The sequence below is a fragment of the Pan troglodytes genome, chromosome 1, assembly GCF_028858775.2.
Source record: "Pan troglodytes isolate AG18354 chromosome 1, NHGRI_mPanTro3-v2.0_pri, whole genome shotgun sequence".
NCBI classification, from domain to species: Eukaryota; Metazoa; Chordata; class Mammalia; order Primates; family Hominidae; genus Pan; species Pan troglodytes.
In genome coordinates this window covers 215,294,397-215,312,618 of record NC_072398.2, presented here as the reverse complement: position 1 = coordinate 215,312,618, position 18,222 = coordinate 215,294,397, and the positions used below count along the sequence as shown (strand labels likewise).

Below are 18,222 nucleotides of genomic sequence, written 5' to 3'. Positions count from 1 at the left end.
GTGCTGGGATTACAGGCGTGAGCCACTGCTCCCAGCTCTTCTTTTTACTTTTTAAAATATGACTATTTGAAAATTAAAATTTTGTGGCTTGTATTTCTACTGGACAGTGCTCTTCTAGAAGCAAGCTCTATTAAGCTGTAATGTCACAAAATAATTTGTGTATCAATTTAGTGCTTTTCATTTTGTTTAAAGACGAATAGAGTTTGTTATTTTTCTTTTTTTAAATTCCCTAAACCCTTCTATTCTCTTGGAAATGATGGGTTAATAGAAAAGCCTCTTGGGACTATTATGCCTAAAATATAAACTGAACTACTTCCAGATTCCATCTTCAACACTTCAAGTGTTGGTCAGGCTAAAATGCCTGTTTCCAGGGTGGCTGAGGGAATGGCTCAACCGAAATATTTATTTCAAAGTCCAGGTTCTAGGCTTAGAAATATGTTAATATCAAAGCCCCTAAATAAATTAATTTCCCAAGAAGAAAATCAAATAATCTTAACCAGAGTAAATTTATTTTTAAAATTTAGAAAACAACTTTGGGCAGGGCATGGTGGCTCACGTCTGTAATCCCAGCACTTTAGGAGGCTGAGGCAGGCAGATCACCTGAGGTCAGGAGTTCAAGACCAGGCTGGTCAGCATGGCGAAACCCCATCTCTATTAAAAATACAAAATTAGCTGGGCATGGTGGCATGCACCTGTAATCCCAGCTAATCAGGATGCTGAGGCAGGAGAATCGTTTGAACCCAGGAGGTGGAGGTTGCAGTGAGCTGAGATTGCGCCATTGCACTCCAGCCTGGGCAACAAGAGTGAAACTCTGTCTCAAACAACAACAACAAAAACACTTTCATCTGATGATCATTTTTAAGTGATGGCTAGTACTTTTGATAGAGGTTTAAAATATGTCTGTTTACATACTGGTGCTAATAGACTGGAATTCAGTTGTTGGAATTAGAAGACAGAAATAATACACATCTGTGTTGCTTCTAGGCATCATTTGTATAACCCAAACTGGAGGAGTTCTGTGATTCTTTATATGTTATTTTCAATGGTGGTAGAGAGGGGCAGATTAGCTTCCTGAATATGCTGTGTCATGGTATGTGGAGCCATCTTGGACTGTAGCTTTGTATCTGTCACTGGAAGAAACTGCAGAGAATTAATTATATTTAAGCAGAAGAATTTTAGCCTGAGTTTTCTAACTGAGTAATTCGTAGTCATTTATAAATAAACAAAAAAGTATACCAAATAGCGGGTGGCTTAGGCTTTCTGGTAGGGAGTTAGGTGCTTTTCTAACTCCTTGTCCCTGCAACTGCCCTAATGGAGAGTTCAGAAGCAGGAAATAGCAAACTTCTTTTTCATTCTGGATAGAGAGGAGATGTCATTAGTGTCAAAGTTAAATTGAAAAAAGGCCAGTACACTCAAGCCTGGGCAACAGAGCGAGACCCTGTCTCTTAAAAAAAAAACAACAAAAAAAGCAAGCCAATTGCAGTGGCTCCCGCTGTAATCCCAGCACTTTGGGGGAGGCTAAGGCTTGAGGATCACTTGAGGCCAGGAGTTTGAGATCAGCCTGGTCAACATGGCAAAACCCTGTCTCTACTAAAAATACAAAAATTAGCCGGGTGTGGTGGCGTGTGCCTGTAATCCTAGCTACTTGTGGCTGAAGCTTAAGAATCGCTTGAACCCAGGAAATGGAGGTTGCAATGAGCCAAGATTGCACTACTGCACTCCAGCCTGGGCGACAGAAAAGGCAAAAACCTCAAACTTCAAATTTGCTTGTGGGTTTGGTAAGGCTACATCAGTTGTATGTGACCACTTGGAATTAAAACACACACACACTCACTTGATCTGTGTGCTTTCTTGGCCTGTGCCTTCTGAAACATTTTAGTTTTTTCATACAAGAAATATCAGATTCTATATACTGTGTGACTAAGGGAATGAGAAAATCCCATTGTATTTGACAGTTTAAATTTTCTCATCTTTTTTGTCTCTTAAATAAAGACTGCTGCCACGTTGGAAGGATTTCTTGTTCTTAGGCAGAAATGTTACATCTGCTTACTGCTTTCAGGGAGCATGCATGTTTGATGCTTTTTGCTTTGAGTTACTTGAGTACAAGGTTTTCTGAGTGTGAAGGGTCCAGTAAAGCCAACCCAAAAAGAAGTCACATGATTCTTAATAATAGATTAACAAAAACGTAGCCTCTTTCCATTTTTGCTGCTGTTATTAGGACAGTAGATCCTAAAACTACCATATTATGGTTTTTTTTTTTTTTTTTTTTTTTTTTTGAGACGGAGTCTCGCTCTTTCGCCCAGGCTGGAGTGCAGTGATGTGACCCTGGCTCACTGCAACCTCCGCCTCCTGGGTTCAAATGATTCTCGTGCCTCAGCCTCCGGAATAGCTGGGATTACAGACACGTGCCACCACACCAGCTAATTTTTGTATTTTTAGTAGAGACGGGGTTTCACCATGTTGGCCAGGTTGGGCTCGATCTGACCTCCTGATCTGCCTGCCTTGGCCTCCCAAATGCTGGATTACAAGCGTGAGCCACCGCGCCCGGCCCATATTGTATTTTTAATGCCAAAGCTTACAAGTCTTCAAAAAAGTTTTTTTAAATTGTAGTAAAATATACACAGCATAATATTTACCTTTTTATTTTTATTTTTATTGAGACAGAGTTTCGCTCTTGTTGCCCAGGCTGGAGTGCAGTGGCGCGATCTTGGCTCACCGCAAACTCTGCCTCCCGGGTTCAAGCAATTCTCCTGCCTCAGCCTCCTGAGTAGCTGGGAATATAGGCATGTGCCACCACGCCTGGCTAATTTTGTATTTTTAGTAGAGACAGGGTTTCTCCATGTTGGTCAGGCTGATCTCGAGCTCCCGACCTCAGGTGATCCGCCCGCCTCGGCCTCCCAAAGTGCTGGGATTACAGGTGTGAACCACCCATTCCTGGCCTCATTTTAACCATTTTTAAGTGTATAGTTCTGTGCCATTAAGTACATTCATATTGTGTGACCATCACCACTATCCATTATCATTAAACAATAACTCCCATTCCTCCCTCTCTTAGCCTCTGCTGACTACTGTTCTGCTTTCTGTCCCCATGAATTCTTGACAGCTCTAGGTACCCATATGTGTGGAACCACACAGCATTTGTCCTTTTGTGTCTGGCTTATTTCACTTAGCATAATATTTTCAAGGCTCATCTGTCTTGTCACATGTATCATAATTTCATTCCTTTATAAAGGTGAATAATATTCCTTTATTCTTTTTGGGTAAGCTTTAATTATCTACCAGATACCCTGTTGATCAACTATTAACATAATCCTTTTGCTTAACTCTACCAAAAGATAGTAGTAAACTTTAAAACATTAACTACTGCTGTAATTGGATCCCAAATAATTACTTATACTTAACCTTTTTCTTTTTTTTTGGAGACAGAATATCACTCTGTTGCCCAGGGTGGAGTGCAGTGGCATGATCTCGGCTCACTGCAACCTCTGCCTCCCAGGTTCAAGCGATTCTCCCACTCAGTCTCCTGAGTAGCTGGGACTATAGGCATGCGCCACTGTGCCCAGCTAATTTTTTTTTATATTTTTATTAGAGTTGGGGTTTCTCCATGTTGGCCAGGCTAGTCTTGAACTCCTGACCTCAGGCGATCCACCTGTCTCGGCCTCCCAAAGTGCTGGGATTACAGGCGTGAGCCACCATGCCCGGCCTATACTTAATCTTTTGTGAGCATGCTAACCACATAAAGCATATTTAAACACAATTTTAAACAGCATTTTCTGCCAAAATAAGGCACTTTTATAAAATGCAGTATTTTAATGATTTTTTTCCTCTCATTTATGTAAACTATTGGACTTGAGAATAGATGAGGAATAATAAAACTGATTAATTATTGTGTTTGATTTTACCATCACTTTTTTTTGTTTGTTTGTTTGTTTTTTTTGAGACAGTCTCACTCTGTCACCCAGGCTGGAGTGCAGTGGTGGGATCTTGGCTCACTGCAATCTCCCCCTCCCAGATTCAAGCAATTCTCCTGTCTCAGCCTCCCACGTAGCTGGGACTACAGGCGCGTGCCACCACTCTTGGCAAATTTTTGTATTATTTGTAGAGATGTGGTTTCACTATATTGGTCAGGCTGGTCTCAAACTCCTGACCTCAGGTTATCCACCCTCCTCGGCCTCCCAAAGTGCTGGGATTACAGGATTGAGCCACTATGCCCAGCCTTTACCATCACTTTAGTGACCATCAACACTAAATCTAGTTAAGCCTAAATCTTACCTATTGATTAATTTATTACTTAAGTGGAGCCAGTACCTGCCTAAGGTTTAGATTTGTTTGATGTTTATAATTATTCAGAGGTGAAGTCTAGATGGATAGTAGGAGAGCTTTAAGAAGTTAATTTCTGAGGTCTAGATTTTGTACTAAGTAATCTTTAGGAAATTTTATTAGTTGTTTATATCAGCAATAAAGGGTCATTGTAGTCAGAAGAAAAATTACTAGCTTGGGCAACATAGTGAGATCCTGTCTCTACAAGTAATTTTAAGTGTTAGCCTGGTGTGGTGGTGCATGCCTGTTGTCCTAGCTACTTAGGAGGCTGAGGTGGGAGGATTGCTTGAGCCCAGGAGGTTGAGGCTGCAGTGGGCCATGAGTGCACCTCTGCACTCCAGCCTGGATGACAGAGCGAGACCTTGTCTTGAAAGAAAAGAAGCATTAGTGTTGGTGGTTGGTTATGGTTCTCTTTCCACCTCCAGCTTTGTCTAGTAAGAGAAAGCTTTCTTCCTTTGTCAGTTTCACTCTACTAATTCAGTTAATCATTATCATATCAGCTCTTTTCCCATTAGAAATCTTTGTAGTTTCTGATGACCGGAGAAATCTGATAGACCAAACAAAGTTGAAATTAAAATATTGGTTACATAATAAAAACTTTTTTTTTTTTTGGAGATGGAGTCTCGCTTTGTCGCCCAGGCTGGAGTGCAGTGGTTCAATCTCGGCTCACTGCAACCTCCACTTCTGGGTTCAAGCGATTCTCCTGTCTCAGCCACCCGAGTAGCTGGGACTACAGGCGTACGCCACCACGCCTGGCTAATTTTTCTTTCTTTTTTTTTTTTTTTGAGACGGAGTTTCGCTCTTGTTGCCCAGGCTGGAGTGCAGTGGCGTAGTCTCGGCTAACCGCAACCTCCGCCTTCTGGGTTCAAGTGATTCTTCTGCTTGTAATCCCGAGTAGCTGGGATTATAGGTGCCAGCCACCACACCCAGCTAATATTGTATTTTTAGTAGAGGCGGAGTTTCTCCAAGTTGGTCAGGCTGGTCTGCAAACTTCCAACCTCAGGTGATCTCCCCGCCTCGGCCTCTCAAAGTGCTGGGATTACAGGTGTGGGCCACCACGCCCGGCCTAATTTTTGTATTTTTTAGTAGAGACGGAGTTTCACCATATTGGTCAGGGTGGTCTCAAACTCCTGACCTTAGGTGATCCACCTGCCTCGGCCTCCCAAAGTGCTGGGATTACAGGCTTGAGCCACTGCACCTGGCCGCATTTTTGCTTTTTAATGTATCAACACAGCATTTTCTTAATACTATCCTAAATTTAAAGAGTTTAGATCGCTTTTCAATAACTTTGGCTCTAAAGGGCTTCATTGATGATTTATACAGTTGAGTCCTGCAATGCTTTCCCCGTTTCTTTTGTAATAGTTGCATAGTCACCAGTTAGGTCTGACTCATTGCCCTGATGTCATCTCTGAGGAAGTTTACCTGGGAAAGACAGGCTGTGAGACCCCTTGATTGAGCAGAGCATTGTGGACAAAAAGCAGCAGGTAGCTTACTTTGACTGGTTTGGAATCGCTTATCTTTTTCTAAGGAACAAAGGAGAGTGACCACTAACTTTGTATTTTACTTCTTAATTTATCTTTGTGTGTGTGTGTGTGTGTGTGTAAAATAAAATTTACCATTTTAACGACTTTTAAGTGTTCAGTTCAGTGGCACTTAAATACATTGACATTATTTTGCAACCATCACCACCATCTATCTCCAGAACTTTTTCATCTTCCTCAACTGAAACTCTATACCCATTAAACAATAACTCCCAATTCTCCCTTTCCCCCAGCCCCTGGCAACCACCATTCTACTTTCTGCCTTTATGAAGTTGACTACTCCAGGTACCTCCTATAAATGGAATCATACAATCTTTTTTGGGTATGGCTGGTTTATTTCATTTAGCATAATATCTTCAAGGTTCATTCATGATGTAGCATTTGTCAAAAAATTTTTTTTTCTTTCTTTTTTTTTTGGTTTGAGACAGGGTCTCACTCTGTTGCCCAGGCTAGAGTGCAGTGTCTCAGTCTTGGCTCACTGCAACCTCCACCTCCCAGGCTCAAGCGATTCTCCTGCCTCAGCCTCCCGAGTAGCTGGGATTACAGGCATGTGCAACTACCGCCTGGCTAATTTTTTTGTGTTTTTAGTAGAGATGGGGTTTCACCATGTTGGCCACGCTGGTCTTGAATTCCTGATCTCAGGTGATCCGTCCACCTTGGCTTCCCAAAGTGCTGGGGTTACAGGCGTGAGCCACTGCACCCAGCCAAAATTTCCTTTCTTTAAAAGGCTGAATAATATTCTATTTTATGTGTATACCATATTTTGTTGACTCACTCATCTGTTGATAGACACTTGGGTTGCTTCCACCTTTTGGGTGTTGAACATGCTATGAATGTGAGTGTACAAATATCTAGTTGAGTTCCCGTCTTCATTTCTCTTGGGTATATAACCATAGTGGAATCGCTGGTTCAGTGGTAAGTTAGCGTTTGGGGAACCCCATGGCTGTACCATTTTACTTTCCCGTCAGTAATGCACAAGGGTTCCAATTTCTTCACGTCCTTGCATTTGTTATTTTGTTTGCTTGTTTTTTTGAGACAGGGTCTCACTTTGTCATCTAGGCTGCAGTGTAGTGGTGCGATTTTGGCCCACTGCAACCTTGACTTCCCAGGTTCAAGCCATCTTCCTGACTCAGCACCCCCACCAAGTAGCTGGGACTACAGGCACATACCACCATGCCTGGCTAATCGTTTTTGGTAATTTTTTGTAGAGACGGGATTTCGCCATGTTGGCCAGGCTGGTCTTGAACTCCTGAGCTCAAGTGATCTGCCTGCCTCGCCCTTCCAAAGTGCTAGGATTACAGGCGTGAGCCACTGTGCTCGGCAGTTTGTTTTTAATAATAGCCATCCTAGTGGGTGTGAAGTGATGTATCATGTGGCAGAGTTTTTTGTTTTTTGTTTTTGTTTTTTTAAGATCCTGTGTTGTTTATGCTGAACTCGAACTCCTGGGCTCATGCTGTCCTTCTGCCTCAGGCTCCCAAGTAGTGTCAACTACAAGTATGAGCCCAGTTTCACATGGTTATGATTTGCGTTTCCCTAATTATTAGATGTTGCGCATTTTTTCTTGTGCTTATTTGCCATTTATATATCTTTGGAGAAATGTCTTTGAAGTCTTTGACCAGTTTTGAATCAGGTTGCTTTTTGTTGTTGAGTTGTAGTGTGGTTTCTATGGTTGTTGTTTTATTTTTTTATTTTATTTATTTATTTATTTATTTTTGAGAGAGAGTGTCACTGTCACCCAGGCTGGAGTGTAATGGCGCTATCTCGGCTCACTGCAACCTCTGCCTCCCAGGTTCAGGCAGTTCTCCTGCCTCAGCCTCCTGAGTAGCTGGGACTACAGCTGCATGCCACCATGCCTGGCTAATTTTTGTATTGTTAGTAGAGACTGGGTTTCAGCATATTGGTCAGGGTGGTCTTGAACTCCTGACCTCAGGCGGTCCTCCGTCCTCGGCCTACCAAAGTGCTGGGATTACAGGCATGAGCCACCACCCCTGGCCTGTAGTGTGCTTTTTAAACGAAATTAAAAATGTCTTAAAATTATAAAGCAAAATACCCCATTAACTTTATTGTGTAAAATAGACCTTTTTCTAATTTCTTCTGAGCATTGTACTTTGGTGAGGAAAAATCTAATTGTGATATTAAACTACCACCTTCAGGCCCTAGGTTGACGGTAAGGAAAGCTGTTGCGGTAAAAACCATTTCAATATGAATGGAATCGTTTTCATTGATGTAAACCTTACACTAGAGTATGAGTAAGCAATATTGTATATATTTTACTTACTACTTGTTTAAAAATTATAAAATGGTTTTGTCTATAAAGTAGTGACCTTGGTATTGAATGGTGAAGTTAATATTGTAAAAAAGTTGTTTATACTTTACCTTTTTATCATGTTGTCCAAAATCAAGTGACACCAGAGTGTTTTAGATCTCAGCTTCTTCTTGAGGAAGTTTGATTTTCAGAAGTTTACATTTTTTTCTTACAATTCAAAGATTTTTATGAAATGATACATTAGTAATGAGGAAGAATAATCAATGTTAAGGATCCTGCGTTTGGATTGCAGCTTGAAATTAGCATGTTGGTTTTTCAAAAGATGGGAAAGCAGTCCAAGAAATAATACAGGCCAGGGTTTCTCAGTCTTGGCACTATTCACATTTGAGACCAGAGAACTCTTTGTTGGGACTTTCCTGTGCACTGTAGGGTACTTGGCAGATGCCAGTAACCCTACCCCACCCCACCCCCACTGTGACAACAAAAATGTTGTAGAACCCTGCTAAAACTAGTAGGGTCCTTGAAAGATCATGAGGTCTGCTAACCGCTAGGGAAATTCAAGTTAAGAGAGGCAAAATGAAGTGTCTTGGCAGGTCACTCAGTTGATTATTTCCTTGTTATTTTTTGGAGTAAAAAAAAAAATAGAGGCTTGAGTCAGGTGTGGTGGTGTATGCATGTAGTTCCAGCTTCTTCTAGGGTGACTGAGACGGGAGGACGTTTGAGCCCAGGAGTTTGAGGCCAGCCTGGGCAACATAGTAATACATCGTCCCTTAAAAAAAAAAGGTGTAGGGGCGGCTGAGGCAGCAGAATTGCTAGAACCTGGGAGGCAGGGGTTTCAGTGAGCCAAGATTGCGCCGCTGTACTCCAGCCTGAGCGAAAGAGTAGAGACTCTGTCTGGTAAAAAAAAAAAAAAAATAGGCTGGGCGTGGTGGCTCATGCCTGTAATGAGCCAGGAGGCCGAGGTCAGCAGATTGCTTGAGCTCAGAAGTTCGAGACCACCCTAGACAACATGGCAAGACCCTGTCTCTACTAAAAATGCAAACAAAAAAAATAGCAGGGCGTGGTGGTCCATACGTGTGGTCTGTGGTCCCAGCTACCCAGAAGGCTGAGGTGGGGGGATCATTTGAACCTGGGGATCGGAAGTTGCAGTGAGCCGAGATCACGCCACTGCACTCCAGCCTGGGTGACAAAGTGAGACTCCATCTCAAAAAAAAAAAAAAAAAAAAAACCAACAAAAGAGGCTTAAATTCAGATTACATCAGAAGTGGTGGAGTTGAAAATGGTAATGGTGTCACATCAGACTGCTGAACTGTTTTTAAAACTTTCTAGGCTTGACTTTACGTTTTAAAATTATCGGGCTTTCATTTATTGTGGATAGTATCTATTGACATTTGCCGTATTGAAATTTAAACTTTAAAATTTTTATTTTAGTGAGAATGACGTTTTATTTTTTGAAAACCTTTTATTTTTTACTTATTTATTTAGTTTTTTTTTTTTTGAGACAGTCTTACTCTGTCACCCAGGCTAGAGTGCAGTGGCATGATTTCAGCTCACTGCAACCTCCACTTCCCAGGTTCAAACGATTCGCATGCCTTAGCCTCCCAAGTAGCTGGGACTACAGGCATGTGCCACCACGCCCCGCTAATATTTGTATTTTTAGCAGAGTTAGGGTTTCGCCATGTTGGCCAGGCTGATCTCAAACTCCTGACCTCAAGTGATCTTCCTGCCTCAGCCTCCCAAAGTGCTGGGATTACAGGCGTGAGCCACTGTGCCCGGCCTGAAAATCTTTTAAACGTCTGGTTTAGTAAGATAGTTAGATTCTCATAACCAATTCTGTATTCAAACTGTGATTATAAGGTTTTTTGGGTGAAGTATATGAAGAAAATTTGGCCTCACACAGATACACAGTTGAAATAGGGAAGGTCTCACAGATCTCCTAAAAGGATTTTGGGTCCTCACAGGTCCTCTTACACTTAGATAACTGCTGCACTAGAAAGATACAATTTGGACTTATAAAAAAAAATGAGATGTGGAAGTATTATTACTTGCTGTGGTGATGCATTCTGTTTAAGAGATTATGGGCCAGGAATGGTGGCTCACGCCTATAATCTGCACTTTTGGAGGCCGAGGTGGGAAGGTCGTTTGAGCCCAGGAATTGGAGATCAGCCTGGGCAACAAAGTAAGACCCCGTCTCTACAAAAAATAAAATAAATAAAAGTTAAAATAAAATAGATGATTATTCTAATAGAAATTAGATAAGGATCAGTGGGCACCCAAACCTGATTGAAAATCTTTTCTTTTGACCCCAAATTATGTATTGATTATATGGAGAGAAAAATTATTAGCTACCTGATGGTTAGGGAGATACCTGGTTATGACAAATGGGCCCTCTAACTATGTTAGTTGCAGTGTTTTCTAATTGCCCTAATCGCTCCTTTCTGAAAATATTGGTTTATGCCAGAGTTTTGTTTCTCAACTTAATTTGGTTAAATGTCTTTTAATCTTCCAGCTTTAAAAAAAAAAAACCAGTATAGATGCATATTTGCCATACGTGAATGTTTACAAATAATAGAGGGATACAGAAGTCAGTAACTGGATGTCACTCTTGTATGTTGACAAATATAGCCCCGAGTCATCTTATAAATAGCATACTCAGTGCCTTGGCATTTTCAGTGGTAAGAGTCAAATGCTCATGTAGTTCTGTTTGTAAAATGGCTGCAGGAATAGGATTAGTTGATGGCATGATATCATTATTTGGTTTATGAGAATCCTAGCATCCTATATTCTGTTCGTTTATTAAGAATTGTTATGTAACCAGTTGCCTACTCTTATATTTCTTCATAAGGAAATACTGGTCAGATCTGGTTCTTCATTTTTTCAATAATCTTAATTACAAATTATAAGAAATAATTTGTCCTTAATTGTCTTGGGAAATGTGGTTAGGAAAAGTGGAACTAGGTTTCTTTTAAATTGTGTTCCAGCCCCGGCTGGAGTGCAGTGGCACCATCACACCTCACTACAGCCTCGACCTCCTGGGCTTAGATAATCCTCCCACCTTAGACTCCTAGGGAGCTGGGACCACAGGCACATGCCACCATGCCTAATTTTTTGTAGAGATGGGGTTTTGTCCTGTTGCGCAGGCTGGTCTCAAACTCCTGGGCTCAAGTGATCTGCCTGCCTTGGCCTCCCAAAGTATTGTGCCTGGCCTCAAATTGCTGTTGTTTTTGAAAAGACTGGGGTCTTGCCATGTCATGTGCATGCTGGTCTCAAACTCCTGAGCTCAAGGGATCCTCCTGCCTCAGCCTGCAGAGTAGCTGGGACTATGCACTGTGCCCGGCTTCCAATTCTTTATTTAGAATGATACTTTTAATTGATATTGAACATGTAATATTGTTGTGCTTGGGTAAATTCCACTTTCCTAAAACAATTAGTCAATATACCATTATTACTACTTCTTTAAGACAACTTAGATTAGCTTCTGATGAACTATTTTTGGCTTTTAAGAAACAACTGAATACTATATCATGCATTTTGATGAACTGTTGTGATTCTTTAGCTCTAACAAAATTGAGAACATAAAAAATTTTTAAAAATTAAAATGGACAAGAATTCCAGGCATTTGGGCCTTCTGTCAATTTAGTAAGACTGAAAGTATTTAGGGGCCTACATTCATGCCCTCATTTTGATTCAAGATCTTGAAATCCATGGTACATTGCAGTTTAGGTTAGCATATCACAATGTGAACTCGAGGCCGAGCGCGGTGGCTCATGCCTGTAATCCCAGCACTTTGGGAGGCCAAGGCGGGTGGATTACTTGAGGTCAGGAGTTCGAGACCAGCCTCACCAACATGGTGAAACCCTGTCTCTACTAAAAATACAAAATCAGCCGGGCCTGGCGGCCAACAAACTACTTGGGAGGCTGAGGCAGGAGAATCACTTGAACCTGGAAGGTGGAGGTTGCAGTGAGCAGCACTCCAGCCTGGGCAATAAGAGCGAAACTCCATCTCAAAAAAAAAAAAAAAAAAAAAAAGTGAACTAAAAACTTGTACCATTTTTATTGTTTCATAATTAATTTTAAAACCAGTCTCCCCTTCTAGTTGCCACTTCACATTATTCAGCAGATGATTCTGAAAGTTAAATTCTATATCTTGTTTCAGAATTGGTGTGGTAGCAGGGGATTCACCCAAAAAGAGTGTGATAATTTTTTTTTTTTTTTTGAGGTCTCAAACTTCTGAGCTCAGGTGATTCACCTGACTCCCAAAGTGCTGGGATTACAGGCATGAGCCACCGTGCCTGTAATAATGTTTATAATAATGGCCTGTGATAATGTTTATAATAAATCTGTTTAAATGTTTACAATAAATCTGATTTCTACCATTATTTTTGTACTTTATTTTAAAGGCATTATCACCATTGATTGATTATCTTTGTCTCTCTCTCTTTTTTTTTTGAGACGGAGTTTCACCCTTATTGCCCAGGCTGGAGTGCAATGGCGCAACCTTGGCTCACTGCAACCTCTGCCTCTTGGGTTCAAGTGATTCTCCTGCTTCAGCCTCCGGAGTAGCTGGGATTACACACACACGCCACCACACCTGGCTAATTTTCTATTTTTAGTACAGATGGTATTTCACCATGTTGGCCAGGCTGGTCTCAGACTCCTGACCTCAGGTAATCTACCTGCTTCAGCCTCCCAAAGTGCTGGGCTTACAGGTGTGAGCCACTGCGTCCAGCCATCTCCATTTTTATTTTTATTTTTATTTTTATTTTATTTTATTTATTTTTCAAGATGGAGTTTCGCTGTTGTTGCCCAGGCTGGAGTGCAATGGCACGATCTCGGCTCACTGCAACCTCCGCCTCCCGGGTTCAAGCGATTCTCCTGCCTCAGCCTCCTGAGTAGCTGGGATTACAGGCATGAGCCACCACTCCCAGCTAACTTTTGTATTTTTAGCAGAGACGGGGTTTCACCATGTTGGCCAGGCTGGTCTCAAACTCCTGACCTCAGGTGATCCGTCTGCCTTGGCCTCCCAAAGTGCTGGGATTACAGGCGTTAGCTACCATGCCCGGCCTTCATTTTTATAATACAAACTTGTGTAGAACTTTTTGTTGCCTTATTAATGATTTCTTTTTTCTTTTTTTGAGATGGAGTCTTGCTGTGTCCCCAGGCTGGAGTGGAGTAGTGCGATCTTGGCTCACTGCAACCTCCACCTCCCGGGTTCAAGCAGTTCTCCTGCCTCAGCCTCCCGAGTAGCTGGGACTACAGACGCACGCCACCATGCCCAGCCAATTTTTTTGTATTTTTAGTAGAGACGGGGTTTCACCATGTTGGCCAGGATGGTCTTGATCTCTTGACCTCGTGATCTGCCTGCCTCAGCCTCCCAAAGTGCTGGGATTACAGACATGAGCTACCGTGCTCAGCCCTTGTTAATGATTTCAATAGCCGTAAATTTTGCTTTTGCTCGTGATTGTTTACTTCTGTAACCGCTGTTGCTAAGGAAATTTGGTGTATATAATATTGGTAGTATTGTAATTAAAATATTTTCCTTAATGTTTACTTTATGATTATTGCCATTGACTAAGTTGATAAGTCACATAACATATTCTATACTGTCATCTGGTGGCCTTGTGAATAATCTTCTATTAATATTACTTGGAGTATTTAACACGTATAACAAGTATCTTTTTCCTTCTGTGCTAAAAACAGAAGATTGATTTCATTAAACCCTAATGTCAATGACAATATCGTATTCAAGATAGTATTTACTTAATACTTGTAACACTGCTTTTGCTGGATGATCAGCAAACATTTTTTCTTCTTATAGATGGGAAAGCTAAACCTAATTCATTGATAAGGGGCCTAGCAATGACAGCTTATGATTTTATCTCAAGGCCTTTATCCTTAGTAGTTTGCACTGACAGAGGTTTATTTTCCTACATTTCAAACCACTATCAGAAAGTGCTGATAACCTTATTAAGCTTTCTTTTTCTTTTCTTTCTTTCCTTTTTTTTTTTTTTTTTTGAGACAGTCTCACTCTGTTGTCCAGGCTGGAGTGCAGTGGTGTGATCAGAGTTTAATGCAGCTTCTGCCTCCCTGGTTCAAGTGATTCTCATGCCTCAGCTTCCAGAGTAGCTTGGATTACAGGCAGGTCATGTGCCACCAAGCCTGGCTAATTTTTGTATTTCTAGTAGAGATGAGGTTTCACCATGTTGGCCAGGCTAGCCTCGAACTCCTGGCCGCAAGTGATTCACCTGCCTTGGCCTCCCAGAGTGCTGGGATTACGGTCGTGAGCCACTGCACTCGGCATGTTTTCATCTTTTTTTTTTTTTTTTTTGAGACAGAGTCTCGCTCTGTTGCCTAGGCTGGAGTGTAGTGGTATGACCATGGCTCACTGCAACCTCAAACTCCTAGGCTCGTGATCCTCTGCCTCAGCCTCCCCAGTAGCTGGGATTACAGGTACGTGCCACCACGCCCAGCTAATTTTTAAATTTTTCTTTTGTAGGGATGGGGTGTTGCTATGTTGACCAGGCTGGTTTTGAACTCCTGGCCTCAAGCAGTCCTCCTGCCTCAAAGTGGTGGGATTACAGGAACTAAGCCACTGCACCCAGTCAAGTTTTCGTCTATTGCTTTAACATGTGAGAGCTAAAAATGGTGTGTAAATTATTAGTTTTCTAGAAACATCTTTAGTTTTCTATAAGAAAACATAGAACTTATTTAGTTTTTAAAAAATGCTGTAGCGGCTGGATGTGTTGGCTCATGCCTGTATTCCCAGCACATTGGGAGGCTGAGGTGGGCGGATCACTTGAGGTCAGGAGTTTGAGACCAACCTGGGCAACATGGTGAAACCCCGTCTCCACTAAAAATATAAAAAATAGCTGGGCATGGTGGTGCGTGCCTGTAATCCCAGCTACTCAGGAGGCACGAGAATCACTTGAACCCAAGAGGTGGAGGTTGCAGTGAGCCACGATCGCACCACTGCACTCCAGCCTGGACAACAGAGCGAGACTGTGTCTCAAAAGAAAAAAAAAGGTCTGTAGCAAATTTTTTTCAACCTGAACTTGGACTCATTTGTCTGGATGGATTAGTGATTGTCCTGAATATGAGAGCTGTAGTTCTAGTGCAAAGACAGAAACTACCCTGGGTCTTTTCCTGTAGCTAGTTTGCTTAAGATGGATTCACCACTCAAAATGATTTGCTTGAAAAGTGAGGCCTTTATAACATGGGGGAGAATATGAAGCAAAATTTCAGAAAGATAGCGAAATCTGTAAATAACTTTTTATTAACCTATTTGAGAATGCCATAAAAGCAAGCCACAAAAGTCTTGCATGTCCAGTACTGAAAAGAGAATTTTATGTTTCTCACATAGTTCTTAGGCATAATAAAGTTTTTTTCTATGAACTTGCATAGAGAAGTAAGGCATAATAAGCTTATTTAAATGTATTTTTTTCTTAATTTGACTGTGTAAGTAGCATTTCCTTCTTGTCCTTCAGTTGACTCTCTTTCTGTTTGAGGATTTTATTAAACTGAAGAGATTAGTTTCATTAACTCTCACCTTTCCATGTTATCACAGTGAAGAAAGCCTAAAGTAACATGATCTAGTAACTTACATAATATTTATTCATTAGTCCTTCAGTAATTTAAAAATTGCACCTACCTGGAAAATTATTTTGGGTATTGTTTTCCTAAAAATTACCCATGAGGTAGTAGTGCTACTACTACTACTACTAATAGTAACTGGGCAGTGCTGCTTCATTTATTTATTTATTTGTTTGTTTTGTTTGTTTTAAAGACAAGGCCTGACTCTGTTACCCAGGCTGGTCTCAAACTCCTGGCTTCGAGCGATCCTGCCACTTCTGCCTCCCAAAGTGCTGGGATTATAGGTGTGAGCCACCACACCCGGCCCTGTTTTATTTATTGGATACCTGTCATATTCCAAACTCTCTAAACTTTTGCGTTTAATTCTTTTTTTTTTTTCCTAAGACGGAGTCTTGCTCTGTCACCCAGGCGGGAGTGCAGTGATGCGATCTTGGCTCACTGCAACCTCTGCCTCCCAGGTTCAAGCGATTCTCCTGCCTCAGCCTCCCGAGTGGCTGGGACTGCAGGCGCACGCCACCACACCCAGCTAATTTTTATATTTTTAGTAGAGACGGGTTTTCACCATGTTGGCCAGGATGATCTCAGTTTCTTGACCTCACCCGCCTTGGCCTCCTAAAGTGCTGGCATTACAGGTGTGAGCCACTGAGCCCCATCTGTTTTATTTAATTCTTAACCCTGTGATATAGGTACTATTATAATTATTTTCATTTTACACACTTGATATTGGGGGAAATTGGGTATGATGCAATTTTAGAAATACTATTTTCATTTAGTTTCATTATGTTGGCTGATAGTCCTGTGTTCCATGTGGTAACTTTAGGCATAAAATTATGATAGGAAACCCATTTCAAAGGTGTTAAGTGATTTGTCCATGGACATGTGCTATATGTCTGATCCAAGATTTGAATCTAGACCTCTGAATCCCAAACCCATATACGCACTATTATTATTATTACACTAAGTGAATTGAATTCACTAGTCTTACTTCATTTGAAAAAAAAATGTTCAAGTTATTAATAGAATGCAACACTTGCATTGGTGGTATGTGGTGGTAAATGAAGATTATACTTTTGTGCTCCTGCATATTTATCGTCTTCTGCCACCTCTGAAGGTAGAGTATGAGATAGATGTGTAGAATGCAGGGCCTCCAGAAATTCCAGCCTGAAAATTTAGACCTATTAGTTATTTTAAGAAGTTTTCTAATGCTGCTCATTTTCTGTTTGTCTTTTCACTAAAGTTTGTTGTTGTTGCCTTTTTGCAGCAGTGATTCCAGCAGTAGTTCAAGTGATGATTCTCCAGCTCGATCAGTTCAGTCTGCAGCAGTCCCAGCACCCACTTCCCAGTTGCTTTCATCTCTGGAAAAAGATGAGCCCCGTAAAAGTTTTGGGATCAAGGTCCAGAATCTTCCAGTACGCTCTACAGGTAAAATTTTGTGTGAATGTCCTTTCCTCTGTGCTACTACTGAGGAATGAGGTATGATACTGCATTACATTGAAATAACTTTGGGCATAAAATTATAATGGAAAACCCATTTCAAAATATTAACGTTTTAAATGAGGAAAGCCATGAATAATGGAAAAGTCTGCTTAAGCTATTCTGTGGTCTCTACTGGTAATATTTTTAATTGACAGCTGACCGTAATATACTGTTACTCCTACATTGGTCATGTTGAGCATGTAAACAAGTTAAAACTATTAGTAGATAGTCATGCCAACAAAGACCAAATTAAGTATTTTTTAGCTAAGTGTATTTCAGTGATTGCTTAAATTATTTACTAAAATAGGGGCCAGGCGCGGTGGCTCACGCCTGTAATCCCAGCACTTTGGGAGGCCGAGGCGGGCGGATCACGAGGTCAGGAGATCGAGACTATCCTGGCTAACATGGTGAAACCCCGTCTCTACTAAAAATATAAAAATTAGCTGGGCGTGGTGGCGGGCGTCTGTAGTCCCAGCTACTCGGGAGGCTGAGGCAGGAGAATGGCGTGAACCCAGGAGGCGGAGTTTGCAGTGAGCTGAGGTCAGGCCACTGCACTCCAGCCTGGGCGACAGAGCGAGACTCTGTCTCTAAAAAAAAAAAAAAAAAAATTATTTACTAAAATAGCCTAAAAACTTATGTATCAGGTTTGTGAATAGAGTTATTGAGATACTAATGTTGATGAGCTTTTGATTTAGAGTACTTGGTAATTTAGAAATAGACAAGGGAGTAAAATTGGCTTGCCTTTCTATACACCTTTTATATTTCTAATAAAGCAAATTCACACAAGACCCCCAGATGGTATGATTCATCTGTAAAGGATACTAAAATTGTTTAGCATGCTACATGACACTTCTCACACAATTTTATCATTGAGATGATCCTTGGAAAGATAGACGATGCCTTTCCATTTCAAGTCTTTAACACTTTATAAACAGACATGTAAAAGTTTTATTATGAAACCTACCCCAAAGTAGAAGGAATAGCAAAATGAACTCCCCTTATATAATATCCAAGATTCAGAAGTCATCA

General features: G+C 41.2%; 1 protein-coding gene across 8 annotated transcripts in view; it reads left to right on the top strand.

Annotated features, from left to right (window-relative positions):
- Positions 1–18,222, top strand: part of SPEN (spen family transcriptional repressor) — a 92,084-nt gene that overhangs the window by 43,959 nt on the left and 29,903 nt on the right. For 6 of the 8 annotated variants that reach the window (XM_016954756.3, XM_063804913.1, XM_016954761.4 and 3 more), the window contains one exon: positions 16,979–17,139. In XM_016954756.3, the coding sequence (XP_016810245.1) occupies positions 16,979–17,139 (161 nt within the window). The remainder of the gene's footprint in view (positions 1–16,978; positions 17,140–18,222) is intronic. The other 2 variants (XM_063804914.1, XM_054662959.2) reach the window with 1 other exon arrangement.